At 38.2% G+C, this 27,500-nt stretch overlaps 1 protein-coding gene across 5 annotated transcripts in view; it reads left to right on the forward strand.

The window, feature by feature from the left end:
- Window positions 1–27,500, forward strand: part of LOC115222106 (CAP-Gly domain-containing linker protein 3) — a 153,756-nt gene that overhangs the window by 88,067 nt on the left and 38,189 nt on the right. For all 5 annotated transcript variants that reach the window (XM_029792230.2, XM_029792226.2, XM_029792228.2 and 2 more), the window contains one exon: window positions 13,702–13,972. In XM_029792230.2, coding sequence (XP_029648090.1) covers window positions 13,703–13,972 — 270 coding nt within the window. In that variant the 5' untranslated portion in view covers window position 13,702. The remainder of the gene's footprint in view (window positions 1–13,701; window positions 13,973–27,500) is intronic.

Raw genomic sequence — 27,500 nt, forward strand, 5'->3', positions numbered from 1 at the left:
TGTCCCTGGGTGGGTGTTGGGGGTAGCAGGAATATACTGATCTCTTTGGTGATATTCTACATAATTATCTCATCTTGTGTTTGAAACATTAAAACTGTAGTGGAAGTGTGGTGTGGGGAGGTGCAGGCATGGTAATTGATGGTGGTGGTGGTGATAGTGATGATGATGATGATGATGATGATGGGTGATGGTGGTGATGTATGTATGTTTGTATATATTTGTGTGTATATGTGTGTGTTTGTGTATGTGTGTATGTATGCATGTATGTGTGTATGTGTACATAGTGTTGGTGGATGGTGCTAGTGAGGGTGGTGATGATCATGATTGATGTAGTGGTAGTAGTAGTGATGGTAGCCTAAATGGCGATGATGAGGAAAATGAAAAGAGTGATGGAGATGTTGATGATGACGATGATGATGATGGTGGTGCTGGTGGGGTGGTGGTATTCATAAATGTATATATTCCCATCTGGTAATGTTTTTATAACACTTCATTATAATAACAAAGTAACTGTAGATAACATGATATCACATGATATATGGCTTGTACCCCCTTCTCTCCTCCCAGGGTGGGTGTGTGGCTTGAGGATGTAGGGGAGGTGTTGTGTATTTGTATATATTACCAAGATGGGCCTGTGTAACCACCCCCACCTCCCTTTTGTTATTTTTTTTGTTTTGAATATATAGATGTCCACGTGCGTGTGTGGGTGTGCACATATGTGTGTGTATCTGTATGTGTGTATGTATGTGTATTTGTGTATGCATATGTTAGCATGTATGTATATGTGTGTGTGTGTGCATGCTTAAGAACTTAAACCAACTCTTGTTTCTACTTTCATGTATATGTATACACACACACACATACAATCATATATATGTCTGTGTGTCTACATATACAAATACACATATAGCTTCTATATGACCACATAGCTATGTTGTATGTGTGTGTGTATGTATGTAATGAAGTAACTGGCCTAAGTGACACCCTGGGAAGTCCAACAATGACAACTTTACAGAGAGAAGGTAGTAGAAGAGGCAACCATTGCAAGAGTGAGATGAGGTGGGGGTGGGGAGGGGTAACGGTGTCCCCTGGTGGTACTTTCAGTTTGGAAGTGAAAGAGCGGAAGACTGTGAGGATGTGATATTCATGCCTTTCCCAAATAACAAATACAATAATACAAGTGTAACAGTTACAATGAAAGAAAGTGACACTCCACTTTACATATCATCATCATCATCATCATCATCATCAGTTAATATCCGTCTTCCATGCTAGCATGGATTGGGCAGTTTGATAGGATCCGATGACCTGCAGAGCTGTGTTAGGTCCCAATGTCAGCTTGGCATGGTTTCTATGACTGGATGCCCTTTCTAACACAAATGTTATAGATGTATTTATAAATATATATATATATATATATATATATATATATATATATTGTTTCTGTCATTGGATTGTGGCCATGCCACATTATCCCATTAAAGGATTTTGTCCCATAAATCAATACTATTCCTTTTCTTTTATGTTTGACATTTATTCTGTTTGCCTCTTTTGCCAAACTTTGCTTAGATACAGAGATGTAAACAAACCAACAATGGTTATCAAGTGATGGTGGGGTCAAACACAAACATCCACAAACATATATGCATATATATATTATATATATATATATGCATACACATACACACCAAGCGTCCACATAGTTTCCCCATCTAGAAAATACACTCATATTGCATTAGTTGCCCAAGGTGCCATGTAGTGGAGCAGAACCTTCTTAACTGCACAAACATGCCTGTGCCTATATATATATATATATAAATAATAAATATTAGGGAATAAATCCAAATTTACAGGGAAAAAATCAGATTTAGGATTAAATCGATTTTATATTAAAATATTATAAAATATTATTCGAGACAAAACCACTATTTTGCAAAACAAACAAGGAAAGACTTAATTAATACATAAAATTTTAATAAATAGTCAAAAAAACCGCCACTACAATCGTTTCTTGTCTTGATCGACAATCTTCAGGTGGACTTCCAATAATTCAGTGTCAAATTCATAATTTGACACTGAATTATTGGAAGTCCACCTGAAGATTGTCGATCAAGACAAGAAACGATTGTAGTGGCGGTTTTTTTGACTATTATTAAAATTTTATGTATTAATTAAGTCTTCCTTGTTGTTTTGCAAAATAGTGGTTTTGTCTCGAATAATATTTTATATATATATATATATATGTGTGTGTGTGTGTGTGTGTGTGTATTGCTTAGGCTTTGTGATACTAATAACCTGGTGTAGAATTCAATGCATGTATGCTTCTCAACAAAACATTTGTCAAGCACAGATTGGTGATAATAAAAAGGAGATGACAATGGAATAAACAATTGTCTAATGGACTTCAATATCTGACAGCTGTTTCCGCTATAGTTGAGTGCCTCGGTAACAGCATAACATGTTATTCAGGCACTCAACTATGAATCCACCATACTCTATAGCAGAAACAGCTGTAAGCTATTGAAATTCAAAAGATAATCATTTATTCCATTCTTATCTCTTTTTTCATATATATATATGTGTGTGTGAGTGTGTGTGTGTGTGTGTGTATATGTGTGTATTTATTACATTAATCAAAAATGCATTAAAATGTCTACCCACTAGAAATAAGAGTCAAAACCCTCGTTTGGACCACCAACTCTTATTTCTAGCGGGTAGACACTTTAATGTGTCCTTTGATTAATGTGATTTTAATTCTATAGCTATATAATGCTGATTTAGGCCTGCAACCACCTATATTAATATTGTTGTTATTATAAACTATTTGTATTGCCTTCAATAATAATAATAACAATATTGATATCTATATAAATATTCGCTTCTGAATATTTTTGCTGCTGATATATGTGTGTGTGTGTGTAATAATAATATTCTTTTCTACTCTAGGCAGAAGGCCCAAAATTTTTGGGGTGGGGCCAGTTGATTAGATTAACCCCAGTATGCAACTGGTACTTAATTATTTGACCCCAAAAGGATGAAAGACAAAGTCAACCTCAGTAGTCTAATATTGGGACATATAGGCCCAAAATTTTGGGGGAAGGGGCCAGTCGATTAGATTGACCCCAGTATGCAACTGGCACTTAATTATTTGACCCCAAAAGGATGAAAGACAAAGTAAACCTCAGTAGTTTAATATTGGGACATATAAGCTCCAATATTAGTCTATTTACCTTAGTCAATGCACGGTGATTGCTTACAAGCCTTCAGCTTATAAAATATTATTTACAGAAGTGTAAAATTCGACGCTGTTTACCAAATAATCACACACACACACATGTAATGTATGCACATCTGTGTATAATAGACAATACATTCAATAAACATACATGTAGTTTCACTTTGAAAATAGAACCAGCAATTATATAGAAACACATCTCAGATATTTGTCTTTTATTCTTAAAATGTTCACATATTTTAATTAATTGAGTGAGCAATTGCTTTCTGTGCATTACTAATTAACAGCATATTATAGTTGTCTCATATCCAAAAATGTAGAAATTTCATTATTCCTCTATCTTCATTAAAATAATTATATTCTCATTGTATGTATGTCTATGTGTGTGGTGGGGTGGAGTATTCTAAAATGTTTCAGAATTTCTTTAATCTTTTAAAATTGCATGACTTTTTCTCACCTGCCATCTCGTTATCAAATCACAGTAACATGTCCTCAGGATTTTTTTGTATTTTGTAATATTGATCTTCATACATTATTTACATTTGACGGATATTTGTCATCATCTTGTTTGTTGTTAGCACTACGTTTCAGCTGATATACCCTCCAGCCTTCATCAGGTGTCTTGGGGAAATATCAAACCTGAGTTCTCATTCCTAAGGTTCCCCAGGTTCGTAATTTCCCCAAGATACCTGATGAAGGCTGGAGGGTATATCAGCTGAAACATTGTGTTAACAACAAACAAGATTAGGACAAATATCCATCAAATGTAAATAATGTACATAATTCCTCATCTCTTAAGGATAGAACTGTATTGATCTTTATGAGCAATAAATTGGTTTTACTGTTGCTATACACAAATTATTGGGTATTTTGTTAGGATTTTATTTCTGTAAATTTTTAAAATATTTTACATAATCTAAACAATTTTACTCAACTTTTACATAAGAATATATAGCCCAGTTTACCTAACCGTAATTAGGTACCACAGTATGGTATATTTCATTGTACTGTGTCCATAGCACAGTCTGCCTAACTGTAAATGGGTACCACAGTGTGGTACAGTTAATTCAGTCTTTTGTGTGATAATGGTCTCAAAAAGAGTTAGTAGGATTGGTAAAGGGAGTTATAGTGTATTGTGAGGGAGTATAGATGTAAGGGGAGACGGATGAAAAGGTTGTGTGTGTGAGAGAAGGGTCTAGGCCAGTAGTTCTCAACAAGGGGTCCATATAAGATTTTGTTGTTGAAGTTTATCTACAATGAATTAGTTATACTTTCTGCAGCCCTCAAAATATTTGGACAATTTTTTAATACGAATCCTATAAAAATTTAATTATAAAAATATATAATTTTTGAAATGTGGAATCGTTATGGGTGTCGAGAAGACTAAAATAGGGAACAAAGGGATGCATAGGTAGAAAAAAATGGTTGCAAGGCACTGGTCTAGATGTAGCAGAAGTGACAGACCTTCCCCACTGACACACACTAATCAGTGAGAAATTAAGAAGAGAGAGAAGACGGGGGGGGGGGGGGGTAGAAAGATGTGGAGGTAAAGCAAAGATATTTAGAATCTCTCCTCTTTTCCTTCCACTGACCTCATCCAGTCACACTCCAAATCTCAATGTCTGATATTACATTCAGGTTGAGTGCAAGTGACAGGCTCCCCATGAGTGGAGTGGAGCAGTTGTACCAACCCTTCCCTAAGACATGATATAGGTTTTGCTCTTGTATCTCTCTGTGATGAGGGAGTGTACAGTGGAGTGGAATGTGGTGGGGGTGGGGGTAGTTTGAAGGAGAGTAGTCCCCTCCCACTCCTTCTCCTTAATCCCCCACCCCCCATGCCAATTAACCCCCCTCCTCTTCCTCCCTCCCCAACGTACTCAGCACTCACCAGTTTCCTGTTTGGTAATATACCCTCTCCATACCCAGCGACCAGATTAATCATTCTAGCGGATATTAATCCATACCTATATTCTGTCTGTGTGTCACTTACCCCCTCATCTCTCCCCTCCACCCAACCCATCCACTCACCCCTTTCTCTCTTCCTCTTCTCCTGCCATCACCCCCCTCCCCAATTCTGCTAAGTATCTACCCTAATCTCATCTTATTATGTTTGCTCAGTTTCACTTTGGTGGTGGTGGTGGTGGTGTATGTGTATGGTAGGGTGTATTGGTGATGGTATACTGATGTGTGGTGGTGGTGGTAGTGGTGGTTTATGTAGTAGTAACTAGAAGGAGAAAAATTAAAGAAATAGGGAGCAGAGTGTGAGTCCCTCTGTGAATTAAATATTGTGATATTGGCTCATATGTAACTCTGCAGGAACGGCCCTATATTTCAGGATAATGAGGTAAGATGTTGTGATGTTCATGCCTTTCCTATAGATATTGTCTATGGAAACAAAGGGTAGAGAAATAGCACCAAGAAAGGACCAAAACTTTGGTCACCATTTAGAAACTAATTTTGGGGTTGATGAATTAAATACTAGTTGAGTACTGGGGTCGATGTGATCAACTAGCCTCCTCCCCTCAAATTTCAGGCCTTGTGCCTATAGTAGAAAGGATTATTATTATTATTGAGTGAGATTGCAGTACAAATATGCGAAACCTAGTATACCCATCATGACTACTTGTCTGATAAGTGTGAACCAGGCAATGTATACCCAATCATATGTGCATAACATGGTGACCTCATATCAAGATAAACAGCACATGACCTTGCAGGTGGGGCCCTGTTAGAATTTTCTTCTGGTCAAGTAACCCACCCCACTCAAAAGGTCCCTGAATAAGGATTGTTTAAGGATGTTTAATGAACCGCCCATGTTTCCAGAGGTAAATTATCCAAACCCCAAAGAGTTCCTCTCAACACATGGCTATGATGCTCCCCCACTACTTCTGCACGTAGTCAGAGATGCACATATCGTCAGCCACTAAGGGACATGCTCAACTGGTTAAGGTCAAACAACTGACAAACAAATCTGTGGTATTGAGCAGAATATTTGCTGTAGCCCATCTTTTATACCAAGACAAAACAATGTACATGATAACACTTCCAATCAGTTAAGATCTGAAGCCATGAGAGCCACTGCCTGGTACTGCATCATCATCATCACCATCATCAATATCATTATTAAGGTGGCAAGCTGGCAGAATCATTAGCGCATTAGCAATCATGAGCGGCATTTTATCTGTCTTTGTGTTCTGAGTTCAAATTCCACCAAGGTCTACTTTGCTTTTCATCCCTTTGCAAGGTTGATAAAATAAGTACCAGTTGAGCACTGGGGTCAATGTAATCGACTTACCCTCTCCTTCAGAATTGCTGGCATTGTGCCAAAATCTGAAACCGTTGTTGTTGGTAGTGGTGTTGATGATGTTGATGTTGAGCGAAGCGGTCTTCATCCCATGTAGTGGGAGAAGTCCGAAACGTCGTCCTTTGCTATTCATAAGACCCGCAGAAGAGAAAGCAGGTCAACCCCTGATACCAAGAGCATCGACGGATGGATGAATGTGCATCCAGGCTCAGCAGTTGCGTAGGAAGTCGGGGACAAGAAAGAGTGAGGGAAAGTTGGTGCGAAAGAGTACAACAGGGGTCGCCACCACCCCCTGCCAGAGCCTTGTGGAGCTTTAGGTGTTTTCGCTCGATAAACACACAACGCCCGGTCTGGGAATCGAAACCGCGATCCTCCAACCACGAGTCCGCTGCCCTAACCACTGGGCCATTGCGCCTCCACTTATTGTTGTTGGTGGTGGTGTTGGTGATGGAGAAGAGCTTTACTATTTTCTTTGCTATTGTTATGGGCATAATTTCTATCTCGTTAGAATTAATTTATTAAAGACTCACCATTGGTCGACATAGTTGTGCATTAATGTGGGCTTTATCTATGTACACACATGCACAGCCTCATGTATTCATGAATATACTTCTAACCATACACGCATCTGTGCATGTGTACACTAACACACACAAGGCTGTACGTGAATGTAGATGTATGCTCCACTTGATTCACATGCAGGCATGTGTGGATATGTGTGTGTATAATTGTGTGTGTATGTGACTGTGTGTGTGTGTGTGTGTCTGCATACATTTGGTTGAATGCTCTTATAGCCTAACCAAACCAACTAAGTGGTACTTGTATTATCATTGACCTGTTAACATACACACATACTCATGCATACACACATACTTTCATATACTCACACACACACTCTTATTTTCCTCCCATCTTTTGTTACATATTCCTTAACATACATACCAACACTTATGTGTGTGTGTGTGTGTGTGTGTGTGCATGTATATATACATACATACATATATATATATATATATATATACACACACACTGAGGCAAACATACATATCTACATACATACAAACATGTATGTACATTCATTCACACATACATTTATACATCACCACTTATATACTTTCAGATGTATACACAAGCACACACATACACACACATATACACACACGTTGCAACATGTATACCTACACTAATGTATACATATGAAATGATAATTAAAAACAAGAGAGACCATATATCTTTTATCTTTTACTTACTTCAGTCATTAGATTGCGGCCATGCTGGAGCACTGCTTTGGAAAATTTTAGTTGAACAAATTGAACCCAGTACTTAATTATTATTATTTTTTTTTAAAACCTGGTATTCATTCTGCCAGTCTCTTTTGCTGAGCTGTTAAGTTATGGGCACGTAAACATACCGATACCATTTTTCAAGCATAAACACACACACACACATGACAGGCTTCTTTCAGTTTCCATCTCCCACACCTATTCACAAGGTTTTGGTCAGCCCAAGGTTGTAGTAGAAGACACTTACCCAAGGTGCTATGCAGTGGGATTGAACCCGGAACCGTGTGGTTGAAAATGAAGAGAACATACATACTTATATACATCTATATATATATAATTATTATTATATGTAGAAAAATACAAACTGGGACAAGAACGCAAAACACTTAGAAGACGATACAAAAAACACGGACGGGACATTCGAAGCCCTCAATCTTCAGTCAAGAACCGGATCATCGTAGCAATTTCGGCTGATTAATCTTGATATATATACATACATACATTTACACACATATATATATATATATATATATATTCATACATACAGTCTTTGTCAGTGACCAGTTTAAATTGTGGGAAAGACTTCAAAAAGAAAAACATCTCAAAGACAAACCCAGAGAAAGTGTTGTACTTCTATATCGATGATCACTTTCCTTTTCTCTTCCTTCTGCCTCCTCTCTTCTTCTCTCTTTTTCTCCAACTTTCTCTGTCTCTGTCTCTCTCTCTCACTTTTTCTCTTTGTCTATCTTTGCTGCCCTCAGTCTCTGCTTCTCTCTTTCTCTCTCTCTCCTCTATCTCTTTCTATGTTTTACATCATTCTGCTTATCTGTGTATTACACACACCATCACTCTCTCTCTCTCTCTCACATACACACACACACACACACACACATGCACTCGTGTGTGTGCACGGACACACAGACACACAGTGCCATACCATATTTTTAAAATTATCTAAAGTAGTCAGCTGACTGTTTCAAGTGGTTGTATTGGAAATATGAAGAGTCTTTAGAAATACTATTCCTTGCTTTGTTGGTCATTGTACAGCACTGGAGTATTTCTGTGGCTCTGGAGTACAGCCTCAGCTGTCTGAAGTAGGCACTCAGAGGAGCAGATGAGTGTAGCCTCACCTATCCAGAGTTGACTCACTGTGGAGTACAGCTTCACCTGTCTGGCATAGATTCACTGTGGAGTACAGCCTCACCTGTCTGGCATAGATTCACTGTTGAGTTCAGCTTCATCTGCCCTGGAGCTGACTATGTTGAGTATAGCCTCAGCTATCTGAAGTAGGCACTCAGATTAGCAGATGAGTGTAGCCTCACCTATCCAGATTTGACTCACTGTTGAGTGCAGCCTCATCTGCCCTGGAGCTGACTATGTTGAGTATAGCCTCAGCTGTCTGGAGCAGGTGAGTGTTAGTGATAGGAAGAGCATCCAGCTGTAGAAAGTCTGCTTCAGCAAATTTTGTCTGACCCAAGTGGATGCTAAAAAGAATGTGGATTATTATGAGCATGTGTGTGATTATCAATAAGAAAACTATTAAGACTTTAACAGTTTTTTTTTTCCTTTGAGTCTTTTTTTAAGTATTAACCAACAGAAAGTTTCAAATGTTTTTAATTTACTCACGGTGTCGGCCTTTGGATTATAAAAATTGTTATCGTACAAAAAAATTTGTCACAAAAATTCAGCCAAAAAAATCGCCAAAAACAATCACAGTAATGAAAAATTGGGAATCCAAAATTTCAGGATTGTGGGTCCCAGTTCGGCCGAGAATGTTTTTAATTAACTCACGGAGTCAGCCTGATTCCAAAATGGTTATGATATGTTGGGCTACGGCCTCTAGGAGTAAAGTTGAAAAAGTGTGATCCACTGACACACCGACATTCAGATTTATTATATTATATTACATTATATTATATTATATTATATTATATTATGTTATATTATATTATATTATATTAAGGTGGCGAGCTGGCAGAATCGTTAGCACGCTGGGTGAAATGCTTACTGGTATTTCAACAGTCGTTAGCTTTTGAATTTGAATTCTGCCAAGGTCAACTTTGCCTTTCATCCTTTCAGAGTCGATAAAATTAGTACCTGTTACGTACTGGGATCAATGTAATCGACTCAATCCCTTCCCCAAAAATTTGAGGCCTTGCGCTTCCAGTAGAAAGGATTTATTAAAGTTGAAAAGGTGTGACACACTGACACACCGAAATTAGTTTTCATATTCATTATATTAGATTACATAATCATTTCTCTAATATATACAATATAGTATAGATATAACAATATAGGCATAATGATATAAATACAATGTAAACAGTTATATCTCGCCTATATACCAATACATCTATATGTAAGTGAGACATGGGCTTCTACAAGGAGCCAAGAACCTCAGTTGGCTATGGCACAAAGGACCTTGGAATTATGCATGTGCTATTTGAGCATATATGAAATAATCCTATATGCTTCATGATTGCAGAATACCGAAAACAAAAGTTCCGTAAGGCCCAAGTGAACCCATGCAATATCCGAGTGGTATCCAGGAGATCAGAAGAAGTCATTTGGAAGGCCTCCACGATGATGCAAAGATGATTTGATTAAACAGTTAGGAGCAAGGGGGAGAAGAAGAAGGGCACAGTCAAGAAAATATTGCAAGTGCATTGTGACCAACAGTGTATAACATCTGATAATCTGGTCAATACAGTAATATATGCCAGAGTATAGATATAACAATATCGACACAATATAGATCGTTATATCTTTACTACATACGATAAAGTATAGAATTACAATAGAGACATGTTATATCTGGTTATATCTACAGTATACAGGATATAGCTTAGATATAATGATATAGATATAATATTTGTGTTATATCTCTTCCAATAATGACATAGTGTGTGTGTATATATATCATCATCATCATCGTTTAACGTCCATTTCCCATGCTAGCATGGGTTGGACAGTTCGACCGGGAATTGGGAAGCCAGGAGGCTGCACCAGGCTCCAGTCTGATCTGGCAGTGTTTCTATTGCTGGATGCCCTTCCTAATGCCAACCTCTCCAAGAGTGTTGTGGGTGCTTTTTACGTGCCACTGACACAGGTGCCAGGCGAGGCTGGCAACGGCCACAATCAGTTGGTGCTTTTTACATGCCACCAGCACGGAGGCCAGTCGAGGCAGCGCTGGCAACAGCCACGTTCGGATGGTTCTTTTATGTGCCACCAGCACTGGTATCACAACTACAATTTCCATTGATTTTTGATCGATTTCGATTTCAAAAAATCGAAATATATATATATGTACGTATAAATATATATATATATATATATATATATATAATAATATATATATATATATATATATATATATATATATATATATATATATATATATATATATATATGTATGTATATGTATATGTATATATATATCAAAGCTAGGTGGGAGTAGTAGGGGTGGTCCAACCCAGCAGCATTTTTAAAGGCGCTGCACTTTTAGGTCTTTTTTTGTGGGGTTTAGAGGGTGGCAAACACTCTAACTACGCCAGTGTATATATAGCAATATAGACACGATATAGATAGTTATATCTCCACTCTGTACTTTTATACTATTGTTTATTAGGGCACCACCAAAGTGACGATGACATTTCTATGTCATGACACAACTTTCAGAGTTATTGCTTAACAAAATACTTCAAGCAGAACTGGGAGAAAAAAAGAGAAAAACCTGTGTACGATTCATCGACTCACAGAACAAAGTTAAACTTCGAGCAGTGAGCGACGTCGTAGATGTTTAAACGATCCAACAAATTAAAATAGAAGTTTGATTTAGTAAAGCTATCAAATATGTTTGATTTCTCTCCGACTGTAAACATTAAAATTTATAATTCAATCATCTGTTGACATGCAAGTGTTATTGTTCACTGTAAAACACATTATTCTGTATTGATGTAGCCGTAAGAACTCGGTTAATTTCCTTGCTTTATGTAATAGGAATAAAGGATAAAATGTTCCTCGAAATGGATTATTGTTTGTTTGTTTGTTTTGTCTTTTGATTATCCTTATTTAAATGGTTACATATATATGTTGTATATGTTTGTGTGTGTATGAGTGAGTATGCATATATGTATATATATGTTTATGTGTATGTATATATATGTGTGTGTGTGTGTGTGTGTGTGTGTGTGTGTGTGTGTGTGAAATATAAATGAGAGATAAAATCACTATTATGCAACTCATATATTGTGAAATTTGATTTAATACTAAATTGAATTTTTCCCTGTAAGTTTGGAGTTATACTCCCTAATATTATTATTATATATATATATATATATATATATAATGTGTGTGTGACATCATCATCATTTAATGTCCATTTTCCATGCTGGCATTTGTTGGATGGTTTGACAGATGCCGGCAAAGCCAGGAACCGCTCCATTGTTTTGGGATGATTTCAGCAGCTGGATACCCTTTCTGATTCCAACCACTTTGCAGAATGTACTGGATGCCACACACAAACACACATCATAGACAAATCTATGCTTGAATACTTGCATCTTAAGATAATTGAAAAGATTGTTATGAGGAAGGTCAAAAAAAAATCTTGTCCAACCCTGTGTCAGCCTTGAAAAGTAGGAGCAAAAGCAATGATACACACACACAGAAGAACTGTTGTTTGTTAATGACCCAGTTCTCACAGTTGAATATTTAGAGCAGTCTTTCTAAAAGTAGAAGCAACACCAAGAATGAAATTATGTGTGGCAAAGACAAAATGTTTTAAAAGCAGGAAATAATACAGGACCTTTGCAGCTTCCTAGGAAGTGGCCATGCTCCATATGTGGGATAGGGATAGATCAGAGTGTCATATGATATAAAAGACAAAAAAAATAATGGTATGGATGTGCAAGAGATGCTGTGGAGCCCCAGATCATCTGATAGACAGACACAAAAGACTTTGTATGTAGTAGTTGAACAGGAATGGTTAGAAGTAGGATTTCAATGATTGTTTATGCTTAGGATAAATGTAGGGTAAGTGTGAGAGGCTGGATCTGGCTGGTTTGACCATAAAATAAGGTAGAATATTTGAGCTGGCTATGGTTGCTTTAGATACTAAAGGATTAAACAGCCACCAGCCACATCCATTTCGGCAGTCTGTGACAGCTTTGAAAAGCTACAAGTCCTCCTGCTGGTGTTACTACTACTACTATTCATCTATAATATAAATTGGACATGGGCGATCATTGTATTCTTTCTTGTCTTGAGGTTCACAGCCAAACGGTTGGGTGGATTCGCATAAAAAATGGCACACATATGGAGACAGGTGCATAGATTGGAATGCAGTTTGTATTTTTTTCCTAACCCCCATACTTACCGAGAAAACCGATTAAAACTTTTGCTTATAGAATTCCCCTCTTTCTTCTTCCATTAAAACAACCAGTTGCTTAGAAGCTGTTTTCTGATGGGGTGGGGGTCAGGACATTTTCATACAGCTGGAGGCTCCAATCGAAACAGGGGGCCCGAAATGATAAGGTTGACAAACGCTGTTATAGATTATGCCTAACCGAAAACGATCACAGCCACATCATCCAAACAGACCGAGTGAAACCGGGCTTAGCTGCTAGCTAACTTATAAAAGTAAAAGAGAAAAGCCATACAATGTGTAGTGTACCATGTCAAAAAGGGTCTCACCTGTCACCAGGTGTATCAGAATGTCTGTTTTGTAGTCTCATCTTTTGTCTGTTTCCTGTGTCATTCAATGATCTTCTGTGTCAACATGTATATTTCTGCATAATGTTATAGGGTGGCCACACCCTTTCCATTTACCCCCCCCCCTGCTCCATTCTGATGGCGGTTCTTTTGATTTTCTTTTACAGTATGCGAACAGACGAAGAAGACGACAACATATTTGAGCCTGATCCACTACTAAACTGTGAACAGAACCCTGAATACCCTATGATTCATCCGTGTGTTGATCCGCCTCTCTGCAGCAACTGCCAGAAATCCGAACTCTCATTCTTCGACCCCAACTGTCCAGGATGTCATGAAATCTTACTCCGTCCTACCACTTTGGTTCCAGAAATTTTTGCCATTCTACGGCAATGGACACCACAAACCCAACAGAATATAGAACTTCTAGTCGATCAAGTAAGCCCCTTTATTTTAATTTCTGACTCACTTTAATTTTAGGGGTTAGAAAACCCTACAAAAATGTAAAGGTCAAGGAGATTTTGTTTTGGTGATTGGAAAATCTTTTTTGTATGAAAATAAAGATAGAACGTAAATTTTGAGAACAAAATGTAGATAAGCCCAGGGAAACTATATGCACCCAAATCTTTTTGTGTACTCTATCATCATTTTCATTTAGCATCCGTTTTCCATGCTAGCATGGGTTGGACGGTTTAACTGGGGTCTGTGAAGCTGGAAGGCTTCATCAGGCCCAGTCAGATCTGGCAGTGTTTCTACGGCTGGATGCCCTTCCTAACGCCAACCACTCTGTGAGTGTAGTGGGTGCTTTTTACGTGCCACCCGCACAGGTGCCAGACAGAGCTGGCAAACGGCCACGAACGGATAGTGCTTTTACGTGTCACCGGCACGGGGGCCAGGCGAGGCTTGAGTACATTTAAAGTTTTGATTTAAAAACAAAAAGGCATAACCATAACATGCATGTGAGTATGAATTGGTTGCAAGTACCATGCTATCACTAAGTGTTTAAGGTGCCTGTGTAGTTACAAGCAGACACAGACAACCATCTTGGCTTTCCCACTCTAGACCTATTGAGATATTGAGGATATGACAGCTGGAGGGAGAGAGGGATGCACCAGCAGTTGGGTGATATTCATTCACAACTCCGTTCAGGAATTGAACTTATGACTTGAATTATTGTGGGACCAACACCCTATCCACTTGGCCACATGCGTTTAAGGTTTGATCACAGAATTTGAAATACTACAAGAGGTCATTATTGTTCTCTCAACCAAATGATAATTAAAATAGGATTTTAATGAATTTTAAAATAATCATTAATCAGCTACATTTGATTTTCTCCATTAACATATGAAGTATCCTGGTTTAGGTTTTGTAGCCCTTGGCTATTACACATCCTTAACGTGGCAAGGGCGGCATCACACAAAGACTGGTATTGCCCTTCCGGGACAGAAAATACTTCGAACATCAAACATTCTCTTTTACTCCGATATCACACGTGCACGCACAAATACACACACACACAGTGTTTAGACACTCATGTGCACAGTTATTTGTTGTTGTTGTTGTTGCTGTTTAGCCCCTGGCCAGCCATGGTGGAACACACTTGATGGTCAAAGTTGAAACAGCACCACCACCACTTGAGAGTCAGGTTACTTAGTGAAGTTTCTTAAGATGTTGACCTTGAAACAAATAATAATGATGATGATGATGGTGATGATAATGATGGTGGTGGTGATGATGATGATGGTGATGGTGATGGTGATGGTGGTGATGGTGATGGTGGTGATGATGGTGATGATGATGATGTTAGATTGTGAAGGAATGGTGAAATGGGATATGGCATCACCTTCCACTTGTACTTTTGATTGTTCCTTAATGGCTGAGTCAGCTGGCCTACCATCACCACCACAACCACCACCACCACCACCACCTCTGACCCACTGACCTTACTTTAAGTATTGGACTCTTACTATTTCATTTCCTTTCCTGATATGTATCTATCTCTCTTCCTTCTCTCTCTCTCTTCCTCTCTCTCTCCCCCCCTCTCTCTCTCTCTTTCATTCACTCTTTCTCTTTCAACTCCTACCCTCACTAACTTTCTCTCACTTCTCTTTTTCCCTGTCGGTCTATCATTTCTGTCTGTCTGTTTGTCACTCACTCACTCTCTCACTCATCCACCTCTACTCTCACTCACCCATCTATACTCTCACTCATTCCCTCACTCACTTAATACTCTTACCCACTCATGTTCTGCCACTCTAACAATGTCTTGGTGTTACTCTCAAAAAGTTAAACTGCCATAATTAACTAAATTGTATTTTATTTGTAATTAAGGCTGCAAATTGGCAGAATCATTAGCATACCAGTCAAAATGCTCAACAGCATTTCGTCCATCTTGACATTCTGAGTTCAAATTCTGCCGAGGTTGACTTTGCCTTTTATCCTTTCGAGGTCAATAAAATAGATACCGGTTGTGCACTGGGGTTGATATGGTTGATTTATCCCCTTCTTTGAAAATTCTGGCCTTGTGCCAAAATTTGAAACCATTTATTTGTAATTAATTATTACTACCTTGATAGTCCTAGCTATACTATATCTGAATAAAAGACAGGAAGGTCACATCTGGAACAGATCTGAGCATAGATTTGTTGGTTCAGAGCTGATGAATGACATTGATTAAAGTAGTCTTAGATAGACTGTGTCTCAATTAAAGACCTGATGGTCTTTGATCATAGATTTGCTGGATCAGAACTGATGAAAAACACATAAGTTAATTTAGTCCTAGATAGCCTATGTCTGAAGAAAAGACAGGAAGGTCATGCTTGGAACTGCCTTGATCAAAGATTTGCTGGATCAAGATTAACTTTGGGCTAAATCCACCATCATCACCAACATTATCCTTCTTTTTAATATCATTGTTGTAGCTGTTGTTTAACCCTGAGTTGGCCCTGACCAAGAAAGGCTATAACTGTAGGGATTCCAGCATGACTATCTCACCTTTTCCAAGGCATAGTGTACCCAGGACTACATTTTCTAATGTGGTATTTTTTTTAAAACGATACCATATAATTGAGGGAATTTGGTTGTCATTTTTAGCAGAGTGTGTAATGGCATAGAGGTTTGCTCATGCTTCATATTGATGAAACATTTATTAAAACATTTTAGTGTGTGTGTGTGTGTGTGTGTGTCTTTAAGTGTTCCACTTAGTTTCTTAGGCAACTAGCTCAAAGTTTTCCTTCTTGTTGTGTCAAATTTGGAAGTTTGCAGCTCTGGTGCCATGTAAAAAGGTACCCAGTTCACTCTGTAGAATGGCTGGCTTTAGGAAAGGCATCCAACCATAGAAACCATGCCAAACAAAACACAGTTGGACCTTGGTGCAGCTTTCCAGTCTGCCAGTTCCTGTCAAACCATCCAACCCATGCCAGCATGGAAAAAAAAACGGATGTTGGATGATGATGATGATGATGGTGATGGTGATGATGATGATGGTGGTGGTGATGATGGTGATGGTGATGGTGATGATGATGATGGTGGTGGTGATGATGGTGATGATGATGATGGTGATTATGGTGATGGTGATGATGATAATGGTGGTGATGGTGATGATGATGAAAGGTGGTGATGGTGATGATGATGATGATGGTGATGATGATGGTGGTGGTGGTGGTGATGATGATGGTGATGGTGGTGATGATGATTTTACAACCCACGCAAACAAGGAAACCAATGTGTAACTATTTCAATGCTTGTAGATGAATTGATAGAGCAAAAGAGAGACATGAATGAAATGGCAGATGGTTGGATGGATGGGGTTGACAGGCAGACATACAGGGGTGACATGGGTGGGTAGATAGTCAGATAGGGGATACGCCGCCGACAGATGGGTGGAGAGACTCAAATAGCTAGACAAATAGAATCAACACGGTTTACTAGACAGACAAGTAGACAGACAGACAGGCATAGATGGATGGATGGATTTGGGTGGGTGGATGGATGGATGGATGGATTTGAGTGGGTTGGTGGGTGGTTGGGTGGGTGGGTGGATGGATAGATAGATGGAGGGATGGTAGGTAGATGGATGGAGGGATGGATAAACAGACAGACAGACATAGGGGTAGCTACACATACACAGTATATATATGTATATATAAATATATATATATATATGTATATGTATATATGTATATGTATATATATATGTATATATATATGTATATATATATATGTATATATATACATGTACACATTGGCCTGCTCGCTTAGCCAGCGGGGTGGCGTCATTCGAAGGCTAAAACAATGCGAATGCATTGTGATCAGCGATGTGTAACAACATCTGATGGTCTGGTCGGTCACGTGATATATATATGTGTGTGTGTATATATATATATATATATATATATATATATATATATATATATATATATATACATACACAAACAGGTTTATGATAGGCGCAGGCAAGGCTATGTGGTAAGAAGCTTGCTTCCCAATGACATTGTTCTGGGTTCTGTCCCACTGTGAGGCACCTTGAGCAAGTGTCTTCTGTTATAGCCACAGGCTGACCAAAGCCTTGTGAGTGGATTTGGCAGACTATATATGTGTGTGTGTGTATCTGTTTGATCCCCCCCCTCCACTACTTGACAACCAGTGCTGGTGTGTTTACATCCCCCGTAACTTAGCGGTTCGGCAAAAGAGATTGATAGGATAGGATAAGTACTAGGGTTTGTTCATTTGACTGAAAATTCTTCGAAGCAAAGCAGTGCCCCAGCATGGCCGCAGTCCAATGACTGAAACAAGCAAAAGCTAAACGATGCTTACACACACACAGACAATTATGTATGTAGATCCTACCCTGTGTGTGTGTCTATGTGTATATATTCAGCTGTTTTACATAACAACCAGACTGTATTCAGTATAGCACATCTTAACATCATAATTTACATATTGCGGTCTTGAGAACAATACATACCACCACCACCACCATTGATATTACTATTACTACTGCTACTACTACTACTACTACCACCACCACCATTGCTACCGCCATCACCATGTGCCCATGGCTATATCCAGATATATATATACCATATTCCATTAAAACTTCGCATTGCCTCTTTTGTTCTCCAGACTTTTTCCTCAGGACTACGTTGCAGACTTCACCGAATTCTATGCCGGTGCTGCTGCTGCTGCTGTTGTTGCAAGGAAACTTCTCTTGAGCTCTGGCTTTGTGTGTGTCTATGCCTATGTATATATCTGTTTATACATATATATATATATGTATATATCTGTATTTTTCTGCATGCATGTTTTATGTATGTGCCAGTGTGTGTGTGTGTGTGTGTGTGTGTATGTATGTGTATATGTATGTACTTATGAATATATTATGTATGTGTATAATCTATATACATGTAAGTATGTGTATGTGTGTATATATATGTGTATGTGTGTATATATATATGTGTTTGTGTATATATATATGCATGTGTGTATATATGTATGTGAATATATGTTTGCACACACATGCATATACATATACACACATGAACACAGAAGGTGTATATGTACATCCATATATAGCATTTGAATATTTTTTTCATATTTTCAAGTGCCTGATAGATTTATGAGACATGTACCTCTGCATGTGGGGTGTGGGTGATATATATTTGGTGTATATATATATATATATACATATCATATACATATCACATAGCTATAAGGGATTTAGGTATGTTGTGTGTGTGTATATATATATAAATAGGGAGAGAGAGATTTCAGATGCCTTGTCTTTAAATACATAACTGTGTATATATACAGGCGTACACACATATAAATATATATATATATATAATATACACTCACAAAAATACATACATGCACAAATAACATACTCGTTTACAAGTTCTTACACACACAAACAAACACCCACATAATTTGTACATTCACAAACACTTCCAAACAGATATTTATATACACTCACACTCATTTATACACACAAATAGAGACATGCAATCCTATACACTCACATTATCAATAAATAGCTGGGGGTGTTTTTGTGTTTTGTTTTGGGGGTTTTTGTTGGGGTTTTTTTTTTGGTTTCTAATATTGTTTGTCTGACAGTAAATAATGTTTGTTACTTAATTTCGAGAATTTTTTGACGTGTGAATATTCATGTAGCTCCACATTTGCGTATAAATGAGTGTGTTTGTGTGTGTGTGTTTGTGTGTATATATGTGTGTGTTTATGTGTATATGTGTGTGTATGTATATATATGTGTGTGTATGTATATATATATATATGTGTGTGTGTGTATGTATATATATATGTGTGTGTGTGTATATATGTGTATATATATATATGTGTATATATGTGTGTATATATATATATATGTGTGTATATATGTGTGTATATATATATATATGTGTGTATATATGTATGTATATATATATATATGTGTGTGTATGTATATATATGTGTGTGTGTTGTGTATATATATGTATGTGTATATAAATGTGTGTGCATGTGTATATATGTGTATGCATGTGTGTGTATGTATATATATATATCTGTATATGTATGTGTGTGTGTATATGTGTGTATATATATGTATGTGTATATATATATATGTGTGTGTGTGTGTGTATATATATATATATATATATAGTGTGTGTGTGTGCCTAATATTGGTACATTGGTATTCCAAAAAAGCAATCTTTTAAAAAGCTTTTTAGTATCCTGTACTAAAAACGTAGCAGTAGCCTCAACTACCATCACCAACCACCACTAACCAACCACGACCACCACCACCTACATCACTGTCTGTCAGTTGTTTTGTTGTTATTAATGGAGTTGTTCGGACTTGTCAGTGTGTGTGTGTGTGTCTGCGTACACACATGCTGACAAGTTCAAACAGCTCCATTAACACACACATACAGAATTATATGCGTGTGTGTGTACATATTTTTGGATGTATAGATATATGTATTCACAGTATCTGTATACACACACACACACGCACACACACATACACACACACACTTACACTCACACACACATACATACACACACTCATGCACACACACACATACACACACATACACTAATACACACACTCACACACACTTGCACACACACATACATACACTCACACATACACTCACACACATACACTCACACACACACTCACACACACTTGCACACACACAAATACACTCACACATACACACACACATATACACTCACACACACATACACTCACACACACTTGCACACACACATACATACACTCACACATACACTCACACACACATGCACAAACACTGGCACACATACATACACACACACAGGACTGAGTAGTATACACCATTACAATTGGCGGCTACTTGGTGAGAATGTTTCTGTCCCCACCCACCCCGTTGTTCCCTTCAATTCCCACCAAAAGACCATGATGTTAAGTTATAAAACGCCAATCCACAAAGTGGAAAATCATCGTGGTTTGTCATGTGGAAGGGAAGAGGTTTCTCCTATTGTGAGTGACATGGGTGTCTTTGATTGGATAATGATTTAGTTTATTGTGCAGAAAAACAGGGGTCTGATATTGTAGGAGTTCGGGGTTGTGGGGAGGGGGGTCATGGAGCCCTTTGTAGGAGAATCAGTTTGTTTTGTTGCGTGGGAGACAATGGGTGGAGGGGGGGTTGAGGAGGGGGACTTCATTGGAAAATAATAGGACATGAATAATGGTTTTGTTCAACTGTTTTAAATGGTGGTGGTGGTGGTGGAGTTAGTGGCGGTGGTTGTGGTGATGGTGGTAGTGATGGTAATGGCAGTGTTAGTGGTGGTGGTCTTGGTGACAGTGCTGACAGTGGTTAGGATGTTGGTATTGATGATGATGATGATGGTGGTGGTGGTGGTGGCGGTGATGGTGATCGTTTGGTTGTGTATTGTGGTGGTATTGATGGTGGTAGTGGTGATGGTTGTGATGGTGGCAGTGGTGATAATGGTGGTGGTGGTGATGGTGGCAGCAGTGGAGCTAACGATGGTATTGGTTAATGAACCAATTTCCTTTCTCTAATTTGCTATATATATATTCTTTCTCTACTCTTTCTATGGTGTTTTCTTATTTTTAACATCCTAGGCACAGGAGAGGCTGTGTAATAAGTACCCCTGCTTACTAACCTCATGGTTCCTGGTTCAGTCCCAGTTTTATGCTCTGAGTCTAACTAAATTCCATCAAAGTTATCTTTTTTGGTGGAGGGATAAAATAAGTACCAGTTGACACTGCGTCCTTCCAAAACTCTATCATCATCATCATCATCATCATCATTTAACTTCTGATTTCCATGTTGGCATGGGTTGGATGGTTTGACTGGAACTGGCAAGCCAGAAAGCTGCACCAGGCTCCTATTGTATATTTTGGCATGTACTTACAATACAACAAACTATTATAGTTTCTATGTTTGATTTTTTTTCTATATGTTTATATAGTCAGGAGAAAAGATAATAGACATGATCTTTCACGGGGCCTCCAAGACTAGGGACAAGAAGGGAGTGGAGAGAAAGGTATCCTCAAACTGGGCAGCCTGGCTTGAATGTCTGCAACAGAGTAGGGTCCACTAAACTTGACTTGACTTGACTTGAGACAGCATTCAACCGGGATGGGTTGAGTTGGCCTTCATTCATCCTCAATGCTGCATCTCTCACAAACGCTGACCAGGCCTGGCGATTTGAGGCTAACGACCGAATGATCTCCAACCACTCCTTATTCCAGCGGTGAACGCCATAGACGTGGGGGCCTAGGTTGGGTTCCAGATCAGCCTTGACTGTCATCAGCCAGGTTTTTTGTTGTCCACCACATCGCTTTTGCGAACCCTGAAGTGGAGCTGGGGCAATTGCTTCATAGATGAATTCTCCTGGTTGACGACGGAGGGCGTGACCCAGCCAACGCAGATGTCTCATTAAGATGACTTGTCGGAGGGAGGTGATTTTGCACTGGTGTCGCACCGAATTGTTGGACACCAGTGCAAAATCACCTCCATCCACTAAAAGCACCTAACAGGCCAGATGATGGTGTTAAACTGTGTGTGTGGGTTTTTTTTTTTTAGTTAAGTCTGTCACCCAAGTAGGTCATGGTGGGAAGGGATCTGAACTCAGAACACAAAGGAGCTGAAAATAATACAAGGCATTTTGTAGCATTATTGTTCTTTTGATTACATGGCAATTGCACGTACACATGCATGCACATGTGCACACAAAGATATGCACACAAACGCACATACATATACAAAAATACACACATACACACACAAACATGCTCTCACCTCCTCCCCCACAAACACACGTACACAGGCACACAATTAACAATTTTGGTTTTTGGTGTAACAATCCTGGAATTTCATAATTTCCAATTATGCAGAAATACCAAAATAGGCACAATTTGAAAATTTAAATTCCATTTCAGTTTGTTAGGATTGTAAATAAAACAAAATTTTACCCAGTTCCTTGTGAAATATGTTTTGGCAAAATGGTGAATTTTTTTTTTTTTTGTTTTTTTTTGTTTTATTAATTTCTTAATTATTCATTTGATGATTATTCTAAGATAAAGCAAAAAAAAAAATCAAACAAACAATAGAAACATTTTTCTCGGTGTAGGCATAGCAGTTTGGATAAGAAGTTCAATTTTGGAACCATCAGGTTTCAGGTTCAACCCCACGGTGCAGCACCTTAGGCAAGTGTCTTCTACTCTAGTTCCATAGCTAGACAATGTGAGTGAATTTGGCAGATGGAAACTGGGAGGAATCTCTTTGCATCATCATTGTCATCATCATATAATGCCCATTTTCCATGCTGGCATCGGTTGGATGGTTTGGCAGGAGCTGGCCAAAAACTAAAGTCAAAAAGCTAAACCAAGCTCTACTACCAGCTTTGGTGTGGTTTCTACAGTTTAATGCCCTTCCATATTAATGCCAACCATTTTACAGAGTGTAGTAAGTGCTTTTTTGGGGTACCACCAGTATCAGCGGGGTCATCAGGTAACTTGCAGGACAAGACGCCCTAGGCTGGATGGTGGTGGCAGCAGGTGGGGAGTAGTATTGAGGGACAGAAAAGGTGTCTTGCATTAGAAGACATGGCTTCCTTAGATGAGAAGAGAGAAAGATGGTGAAGATGTGACAGAAGATGTGTTTGTGTGTGTGTATGTATATATATATATGTATATATATATATGTGTGTGTGTGTATATAATATATATGTGCATGTGTGTGTATGTGAAAAACTGTATCGTGCAGACTTTCAGGTGTTGTTACATACCATTGGTCACAATGCACTTCCTTGCATTGTTGTAGTGTTTGAATGATGCCACTCTGCTGGTTAGGCGAGATGGTCAACATTTCCCCTGATCAGAAGGCCAGTCGATCGCAGTGTTATCCCTTTACAGCTGAGTGGACTGAGGCAATGTGAAATGAAGTGTTTTGCTCAAGAATACAATATACTGCTTGGTCTGGGAATTGAACTTACTATTGCTAGATTGTGAGTACAACACCCTAAGCACAGAGTCATGCACCTGTGTGTGTGTATGTGTGTCCTTTCCCACCACTGTTTAACTGCCATTGTTGGTTTGTTTACATTATCATAACTTAGCAGTTTGGCAAATGTGACCAATAGACTACGTACCAGACTGAAAAATTAGTCCTGGCATTGATCTGTTTAAATAAAAGCCCTTCAAGGCTGTGTCCCAGAAGGGTCGCAGTTCAATGACCGAAACAAGAAGAAGGATAAAAGAGGAGAGGATTTGGTGTTAATCCATGTCTGTGGGTGGGAAAATCCAAAGAGAGAGAGAGAGGGGGTGGGGAGAAATATAAGGAGGCAGATGGAAGAGAAAATTCTGTGACTCTGGTTCAAATTTTGCTGAGGTCAACTTTGTGTGTTAGTGTACCCAGGGTTCATAAGACAGAATACCAGTTATATAAGGGGGTCTCTATAACACTGGTAATTAACTATCTTTTACGTAATTGCTTCTAATTTAGACACAAAGCCTGAAATTTACAAGGAAGGGATTAGTTGATTATATCAGCCCCAGAATTTAACTGGTACATATTTCAGTGTCTCTAATGCTGCAAAGCATTTTAACTGACACACTGGGGATTCCCCCAGCTTGCCGTCACAAGGAGAAAGAAGGGCTGGGTTTACTTGATCACACTGACCCCAGTACTTGACTGGTACTTTATTTTATTGACCTCAAAGGGATGAAAAGCAAAGTTGACCTTGGTGGACTTTGAACTCGGAATGTAAAGACAGATTGAAATGCCGCTAAGTATTTTGTCTGGCATGTTGATGATTCTGCCAGCTCGCTGCCTTAAACATGGTAAAAATAATATCATTGTGTCTTCAATAACTGGGGAGGTAGTGTTACAAGAATTCAACGACTTGAATTCTTCATCTGGGATTTTTAAAGTCTTGTAGCAGATTTACCTGTGTGTAATATGAGAAAATGAATGTTCAACATCGTAGCCAAAATTGGTGAGGACCACTGTCTTTTATCTTTTACTAGTTTCAGTTTGAGACTGTGGCCATGCTGGGGCACTGCCTCGAAGAAATTTTTATTTTGGTCAAACAAATTGACCCCGATACTTTATTTTTTAAGCCCGGAACTTATTTTATCAGCTTCTTTTGCCAAACTGCTAAGTTGCAGGGATGTAAACAACAAAACTTGTTGCTAAGCAATGGAGAGGAACAAACACAGACACAAGGACACACACACATACACATATACACACATGCATGCACATACACACACATACACACACATGTATATAGTCTGTATGTGTGTGTGTGTGTATATGTATATATACGACAGGCTTCTTTCAGTTTCTGTCTACCAAATCTACTCACAAGGCTTTGGTCAGCCTGAGCCTATAGTAGAAGAAATGTGGCAAACTGGCAGAAACGGTAGCATGCCGGGCGAAATGTGTAGCCGTATTTCATCTGCCGTTACATTCTGAGTTCAAATTCCGCCGAGCTCAACTTTGCCTTTCATCCTTTTGGGGTCAATAAATTAAGTACCAATTATGCACTGGGGTCGATGTAATCGACTTAATCCGTTTGTCTGTCCTTGTTTGTCCCCCTCTGTGTTTAGCCCCTTGTGGGTAATAAAGAAATATATAGTAGAAGACTCTTGCCCAAGGTACGATGCGGTTGGGAAGCAAACTTCTCACCTCACAGCCAAGCATAAAACGAAACAATATGAGCTCACAACATACATATATATACCTCTCTGATGTGAAGGAATGAAGAATGTTGGAGCAGGGCGCATTATGTTTAAGATCAAATTGTGCTCGAGTAAATTAATATAGTTGGCCCATTTGAAAGAAAAATCTTTCGTTTGGCATCGAGTTTTGTTTAGAAGAGAAATCTATCTGAGATGGAAAAGCAATAAACAAAAAAAAAATAATGTTAATAATTAAAAAAGGAAAATTAATGTAGGTAAGTGTAGTTCTCATTAAACAGCCTCAAGGTCGCAGTAATATAAGCCAGAAAGACTCTATGGATGGGGGTGGGGTAGTGTGGTGGAGGAGGGGGCGACTACAGAGACTTAAGATGATACCAACAAACTAGTTTACTTTGACTTATGTAATATGGTAGCTTCGGTTCAATGGAACAATTGAATAGAAAATTCTCAAGGAATTATCATCATCATCATCATCATCAGTATTTGTAGTAGTAGTAGTAGTAGTAGTAGTAGTTGTAGTAGTAGTGGTAGTAGTAGTAGTACAAAGATTTAGAAAGCAAATATGCTTTTCACCCCCTCCATGTTTCAGTTTTTTTGTGGGGGGTGTTTTTTTTACTTCATTTAATTTTTTAAATTTTATACACACATATGCCCCCCCCCCATATATACACACACACACACACATACACACACATATATTTCAGCATCAGCCTAATACACCCTGTTTGGTTTTTTTACTTCATTTTCGTGTTTTTTCGGTAGCTTATGTATTTGTGTATACATATATATATATATGTGTGTGTGTATATATGAATTTATGTATGTATGTATATATATATATATATATATAAAATTTCTTTAAAATATTCCCTTGTTGTTAGCTATTCTTCTACCAGAAGAACTCCCTGACCTTCAAATAATCTGTTTATTTATTCTTCCATTGTTCAATTGTTCCAAATTAATGTGGCACTACCATTTATATTTTAACCATAATCTTTAATTCTCCTTCCTACACAACTTCTGTTTATTTTATTCCATTTTTATTTCATTTTATTCCCATTTTTAGGGGAGGGTGGAATTTTAATCTCCTAAATTGTAAATTATAATAGCTGGAGGTAACTGTTTTCTTAATTAAAATAATTTAATTTCTAATAAGCATTAATAAAATTACTTAAGAGATTGATAAAATATTGATTTCTAATTTAGGCATAAGGTCTCAAATTTTGAGGGAAGGGAGCAGTTATTTTGCCCCACGTAGCCTTAGTATTTGGCTGGTATTTCTTTTATTTAAACCCAGAAAGATGAAAAGCAAAGTTGTCTTGAACTAGATTTGAACTCAGAGTGTACACGTATCCAAGTAAATATTACCAAATGTTTCGTCTTGCTAATCTGAGAGATTGATAGAATATTGGTTTGGAATTTTGGTACAAGGCCAGCAATTTCGGAAAGTGGGGGAGTCAGTTACATTGACCCCAGTACTTAACTAGTACTTATTTTATTGACCCTGAAACGATAAAAGTTTAAGTTGACCTCAGTGGAATTTGAACTCAGGATGTAAAGACAAGCGAAATGCTAGCTAAGCATTCTGCCTGGTATGCTAATGATTCTGCCAGCTCACTGCTTCAGATTTATAAGATATTAACACTAAAGAAAAAAAAAAAAAACATATTGTCCACCAAAAGTGTTTTCACTCTTCTACACTAGGAACAAGGCCTGAAATTTTGTCTGGGAGGGGCTTGTCAATTG

Source organism: Octopus sinensis, linkage group LG19 (assembly GCF_006345805.1).
Source record: "Octopus sinensis linkage group LG19, ASM634580v1, whole genome shotgun sequence".
NCBI lineage: Eukaryota > Metazoa > Mollusca > Cephalopoda > Octopoda > Octopodidae > Octopus > Octopus sinensis.